The 6,845-nt window shown below is 46.9% G+C and overlaps 1 protein-coding gene across 2 annotated transcripts in view; it reads right to left on the bottom strand.

Annotated features, from left to right (window-relative positions):
* Positions 1–3,968, bottom strand: part of LOC105817816 (zinc finger protein 805) — a 13,746-nt gene extending 9,778 nt beyond the window's left edge. The window contains exons 1-2 of one of the 2 annotated variants that reach the window (XM_012653609.1): positions 3,741–3,770; positions 979–1,105 (exon numbers count right to left, since the gene is read on the bottom strand). In XM_012653609.1, coding sequence (XP_012509063.1) covers positions 979–1,105; positions 3,741–3,770 — 157 coding nt within the window. Of the gene's footprint in view, positions 1–978; positions 1,106–3,740 lie in introns of both variants that reach the window. The other variant, XM_012653610.1, reaches the window with a different exon arrangement.
* Positions 3,969–6,845: the final 2,877 nt, after the last annotated feature.

The following is a 6,845-nucleotide window of genomic DNA, read 5'->3' as shown; positions in this document are numbered from 1 at the left end:
GGCTGTCCTGTGCACTGTGGAACGTTTAGCAGCATCTCTGGACTCTACCCACTCAATGCCAGGACCACCCGCAGCCCAGGTGTGACAACACAAAGTGACTACAGACATTGCCAGTGTCTCCTGGGGGGCAAAACAGCCAACTGTCGAGAAGCACTGCTCTAAACCTCTCTCCCTTCACACTAGCAGAGGTCCTGTACTTAGGAAAGGAAATCATGAGGACGGCACACGAAAATAAAGAAGCCTCATGGTTGAGACTGTGTTGTTTAGAAAACAAACGCCTCCTGGGGGTCTGCCTGACTCGCCCCTTTCTTGGAGAACATCCCATCATGCCTGACCCTGTTAACTCCGCCGTGGAGGGAATACCTGAGACACCCAGGCTCCCTCAGTCAGATTCTTCTCTGGAACTCCAAAAAAGGGCCTCAGACAGGGGCCCATCTCTGCTGGGCACTGGGTGAGAATCCAGGAAAGTATGGGCTTGGGAAGAGGTGGCAGCACTTGCTGCCTCAGGATACCCCACAGAGACCAGAGAAACAGAGACAAGGAATCTGGGGGTCAGAAAACAAGGCCTGGGGTGGCCACTCTTGCCCTAACCTCACTACGGCAGAAAAAGCTATACTCAGTAGACAGTGAGATGAGCAGACCCAGGGAGAGAAGCCAGGACACAACTGTGGGGATTCTATTAATAGTTCCCCCATCACTGCCTTATTAAGGTGCAGCCGGAAATCCTACCTTTGGCTTCCGCAAAACACCCCACTGCCTTCTAACACTTTCTTCTCCTTTGGCCGCAAGCCAAGGAATACTGTTTCTTGCCCAAAGAGACACATGGAGACCAGATAGGAAGCGGTCAGTCCAGAAAGTGAGAAGTTGTGGGAAGGAGGCAAGGCAGGTTCTAGAGGCCTTCTTAACCAGCCAGGTGTGGAGATAGAGGGTAGAAAGGAGGAGGCAGGTCCCGTGCATGGTGGAGGTGGAAGGCCTTACCCAGAGACACCAGGAGCCCACAGTTTTCCAGCATCACCTCCTGGTACAGGGTTCGCTGGGCTGGGTCCAGCTGCCCCCATTCCTCCTGGGTGAAAGTCACAGCTACATCATCAAAGGTCACAGACACCTGGAAAGTCAAATAGCAGAGTTAGCCCTGGGGCTGCTGTATGTGCTTTGTTGCAAAAGGTACAAAGAGATCAAGGCCCGAAGCACTGAGCGCCTCCTGAGGACCTACCTTCATACAGAGCTGAAGGAGCATGACAGACATTGCCTGGACACAATGCCACGGTGTGAGGGAGAGACGGCTCCTATGCAGAAGCCATCAGAGAACGAAAGAAGACAATGGCAATGACATGGGACCAAGAGATGCAGACAGTAAGGGCAACAGAATGTCAAGGAATGAGGAAATAATTATACTGGTAACGACAGCAATAACGGTAACAAGAACAGTCCCTGAGCCTCACTGTCCAGCTAGGTGCCTGCCCCATGCAGAGCTTTGCAGCCTGTGTTAAAGCGACTATGAGTCCCCAGCTCTGAAGTCAGACTCCCAGATTTGAATACAAGTTCCTGTAACTGACACCTGCCAGTTGTGTGACTTTAGGGACCTCATCTCATCTCTGAGCCTTAATTTTCAGATCAATACAGTCATTCCCATGTTACAGTAACAGTTGTGAGATTTACAGAGAAAATATTCAGTGCTTGATAAGCTTTGGGATTTTTTTCAGTCCTCCCCACAGCCTCTGAGGTAAACACTGTCATCGATCACCTCCATGTCACAGTGACCTGAGGCTAAGGGAGCTCCACAAACTCACCCAGAGTCTCATGTTTTATGAGCAGAGATGGAATTTGAACCCAGGTCCCTCTGATCCAGGGTTTAATGGTGTAACCCCAAGAAGCCTCCATCACTAAAGTGAATCTACGGTAATGAGACTGTGAAGCATTTCCACATATTTTTGTTATTCAATCCATTTCAGTAGCTCCTGAAAATATTTCTATTACATGGGCAAAGCACTCATCACTAAACTCATCAGTGTCAAACACCTGAGGAGTGGCAGGGCCTGGACCAGCTCATTACCCTAACTCCTCTCCACCCCTTTCCTCAGGCCCCAAAGATTCCCAGAGATTGCATAACCATTAGCCTTTTTCCTCCCTGAGTCCTGCTGGCAGGTATCTCTAAGGCCAATGTACATCAGGACCAGGAAACTCAAGTGGCCCAGGATAACGCAGGCTGTGGCCATGAGAACACAGGCTTACGACTGGCCACAATGTCGTATGGGTTAAAGGCGGGATGAACAACCAGCCAAAGACCACAGGAGGCGGGGATACCATGGCAACCTCACAGGCCCTCCTGCACCTTCCTAAACAACGAACATACCTTGCCTTTGTCTACACAGTTCTCTCTGCTTAGATATTTGCCCTTCACCCCCAGTGACCACTGTGACTTTCTGGAGGAGGACTGCAAAGCTCACTTTAGGTGTCACCTCTAGGGCTTCCCTGCCCACTATCTATAAAAAGAAAGGCTCTGGTAGTCCACGTACTAATTGTGAGTTTCTGCTGTGTGACTTTGGGCAGGTAATTAAGTATGTGGTGACGATGAAGAGCTCCTCACAGGGGGAAAAAATGTGGGAATCTTGAACTCTTCTCATGGAAAGCAGTGTAAATAACAGGATCTAACTCTGAGAAGATCACGATTAAATGAGATGATGAATATTGCCCGCCCCTCAATTCACATCAAGCCTCAGTAAGTGCCAACTAGTATCATTTTTGTTATTACTCACACTCTTTGCCCTCACAACATCCTAGAAATCCTCAATCCAGCAGTTTTTTAAATTTTGCCAGATTCTTTACATGAAAAAGGCAAACCAAAGGCAAATGGAGAAGGGGCTACTTTAGGCAGAACTGCCAGCAAAGGCCTCTCCAAAGAAGCGACATTTAAACAGAGCCAAAAAGATGTGAAAGGCAATCTTGCAGATCTGAGGCGGAGGGAACTGCAAGGGTGAAGGCTGGGAGGTGGGAAAGAGCTTTGCATGATCAGGCTGGTGTGTCTGAAGAGCAGGGAGTGAGGAAAGGGAAGGAAACAAGGTTGGAGGTGGTCAGCCAGGGTAGACAGGGTAGGGACTTGCAGGATATTGCTGAGAGTTTGGATTACACGTGTGATGGGAGTCCCTGGAGTAGAGCCTCATTTATCTATTCTCCAAACAATTACTCAGCACCGATCAGAGGCCTGACAGTGTTGGCAAGGCCAAGCTGTAGGTGTGCTAACTAGAAGCAGGGCATCCTATGTGACCGGGTAGGGGGCATGTATAGCTTTCCCTGGTTGGTCCTATGTTGGAATCAGGGACAAAAATGAAGGGGTCAGTTATTAATCAAATCCTGGACATTTGGGGCTGACTGTCACAGAAGGTATCGTTTGGCTTCCGGAATTGTCACTTAGACATAGCAATCCAGCTCCTAGCAAGCGAAGCTTAGAGCAGGACGGCTTCCAGAGCTGTTCACTGCAGAAAAGGGGGTTGGTTTCCTAGGCAGGTTGCTACAAACTGCAGAACAAAGTCATACTTTTAATGTATAGCCTGGCTATTGCCGGCTTGTTATTCGGTCTCTCCTGTACTACGACTGCACATTAACGGACGAGCCTGCTCCGCTTTCCGTCAACAGGCGCAACTACAAAGAGAAATCCTGCGGCTTTCTGGGCTGCCGTCCTACCCGAGAGGCCTCTCCGAACCAGCAGAGCAGCAGCAAGGCCAAAACCCCCGTCCACTCACCTGCGCAGGGTCCGTCCACGCCGCCGCCATCCTGGGACCCTGTAGACCGAGCCGGGCCGGGGATGCGGCGAACAGGGCGGGTCCCGCAGGCCCAGCCGCGCCCCCGCCTGCCCGGGACGCGGTGACCTTGGCTAACTGTCGCACTCCCCCGTTACGCGGCGGTTCGCGGTCCGTTCCAACACACAGAGGTCGGTCTCAGCCTCCTACCTGCTCATTTCCCAAGAGCCGTCCGGGCAGCAGCCACGAAACACCAGTCCCTCGCCGCAGCCGGCGTGGACGGAACCGTCGCGCCCAAATGACGTCTGTCACCGAGAGCCCGGAAGTTCCGCCTCCAGCTCCGCGACTAGCAGGAAACGCCCCTGTTCTGGGCCGTCATTGGCCCAGCGCCCGCCGGCGTCGCACGGAGCAGTGCCTTTTGGGTAACGTAGTTTGTTTTCCATAAACACCTTAACAGCGGGTTTGTGCCTGGGCGGGTCTTCCTCCGTGAAAGAGACGCCCAAGCCCAGAACCCCGGCTCAGACCCGCCTCTCTACCGTGAGCACAGCTCCGGGGGATCAAGAAGGAAGGGCAAAACTGTCCATTCTTTGCCCGGGGAAATCGAGGCCCAGAAGCCAGGGGCATTCGCCTGGGATCAGGGCCAGTGCAAAGACCCGGAACCCAGTGCTCCGCTTGGCCATGACTTCCAGGCTTGCATTATCTCCTCTTCGGATCCTCTTACAGGGCATAGGGGTAAATTAGCAGTCAAAATAACCACCAAAAGGAGGACAGTGGATGTTCGGCTGTGACGCCTTGCAAACGCACTGGCCTCCCTCTCTTGGACCTTCTTTGGCCCACCTCCATCTATAGGTGGTGAGCGAACTTTTAAGTAAAGTAGTGGCCCAGAGCAACCATAGAGTGAATTTGCTATTCCCTGAGATGGGGAGGCTGAAGTAGCGGTGTCTTGGAGGGAAACCCAGGAATCTAACTTCGAGGATGGTCAGTTTGAATATCTGTAATACCACAAAGTGTCTGTCACATAGACAATTCAACCTTTGACTGAATATTGGGAGAAGGGTCATGCCTGGACGTGTAAATTTGGAAATTATTAGCATATACTGTATTTCAAGTCACGATACTGGATGAGACTGTAACAGTAACAGTCACTGCATCTTAAAGTTAACTAACAACTCTCTTTTACAGTGCCTAATTGTGTGCTTGCTTAAGAATGCCCAGGAACTGGCCTTGAACAACTAACCCTGAAACCAAAGATTTCGGTTCCCCTCCCTGGCCCACCCCAGGGGAATGCTGAGAAGTTAATCTTCAATTCTGTTGTGGTCTAGCTCAGGCGTGGGGAACCTTTTCATATTGGAAGACCGCATTAATTTAGCTGTAATCAAATAAAGCTTCATTCAAGGAACTTCAATTAGATATACTTCTTTTTGCCACATATCATGTATAGATTTAGTTTTACCTTGCAAAGAAATATTCAAGTTGTTTTGATTTGACATGATATCACACAGAAATGTTGCATTTTATAGAAATCTTCTTTCAAGAATTCACATTGCTGATTCTGTTCTTCATAAATTTAACTATCTGTTTTCACAGAGATAAAATTTTGGCTGACACCTGTCCCTGCAATAGCCAATGCACTTTAGAATGACAGGGCAAATCCACACTGAATACCTCATTGTTCAACTTTAGCATGTTACACCGAAACTGATGATGCCATGTTACATTTGCAGGAACATAGTTAACAATACTTACAACTTGTTGCAAAGTGTCATTTAAAATATTAGCTTTAGCACAGAGATTTTGCTGATGCAAGATACAATGAAAGGAAATGAGAGCATCTGGATCTGTTAATATTTTTTTTATCTGTGCAATAAACCCTTCATGCTTTCCTGTCATGGAAAGTATACCATTTGTACACACACTTACTAAATTTACCAAATTCAGTCCAACTTCATGACATTTTTCTTGAAAGTTGTTGAAGATATCTATTCCCTGTGTTCTGTTTGCAGGAGTGCCCAAAGCAAGTAACTCTTTATAGCAAAGAAAATCTTCTCTTATGACCCAAATGAAATATAAAACCTGTGCCGAGTCAGTAGTATCAGTTGATTCATTCAAAGCAATTAAATAATGTATATTTTCCTGTTGAAGTATTGCATGAAGGTGTTAAGTTGAAGGCTAATTCATGCAGCTGATTAGTTATGGTTCTCCTCGAAAGAGGCAGTTGTTTATACTTTGAAATGTTATCAGGGCCTAAACATCCTACAGCTTTGACAATGCATTCTTTCACAATTTCTACATCACTGAATGGCTTCCCTCATTTCCCCGAGTATATAAGCTACTTTATAAGTTTCTTCAGTGGCATTATTTCCAGGTCTCATTGCTGCTTGAAAGAATTGTCTGTGCTTTTGCTTTTCATGTTTTAATTTCTGCTATGCAACCTCTTGTGCCTAATTTAAAATATTTGTGGTCCTCAATGAGTGTTATAATGCTGATGAGCATTGAATTTCTTTAATGTTGATATTGTAGTATCACAAAGCAAGTAACTCATCTTTAGCAGAAACAAGATAATGCAATTTCCAATCCTCATTAAAAAAAAAACAAAACCTGTTTTCTTCAGCATCCTCTTGGTCTTCTTTGACATGATGGGCTGTTAAGCAGACAGAATTAAAAGATACTGTTGAGCTGTGCAACTATTCACAAATTCCACTTCAAACAGAAACACAGTGCACTGTTGTCAAAAGCTGATAACAGACTGGCGTACTCGATCCCCATAAACTCTCCCCAACCAGGCTTATGTGGTAGTGGCGCCAGTCAGACCAGGGGAAATAAGAACTAAATCATGAGTGTAGCAGCCATCAATTTAGCTCTTATGGTTTACTAATGTTCCAATTGTGCCAATAAATCTGGGAGGATTATTTCATTGTAACTTATTTTGTTCTTTGGTATTTTAAATATATTCATTTCAAAAATAAAAATCTAAAAGACAAACAAAAATATCTGAATAAAGATAAAAGGATTTGGAGTGTAGCAGCCATCAATTTAGCTCTTATGGTTTACTAATGTTCCAATTGTGCCAATAAATCTGGGAGGATTATTTCATTGTAACTTATTTTG

The sequence above is a fragment of the Propithecus coquereli genome, unplaced genomic scaffold (genome assembly GCF_000956105.1).
Source record: "Propithecus coquereli isolate 6110/MARCELLA unplaced genomic scaffold, Pcoq_1.0 Scaffold425, whole genome shotgun sequence".
Lineage (NCBI taxonomy): Eukaryota > Metazoa > Chordata > Mammalia > Primates > Indriidae > Propithecus > Propithecus coquereli.
This window is presented reverse-complemented; position numbering and strand designations above follow the sequence as displayed.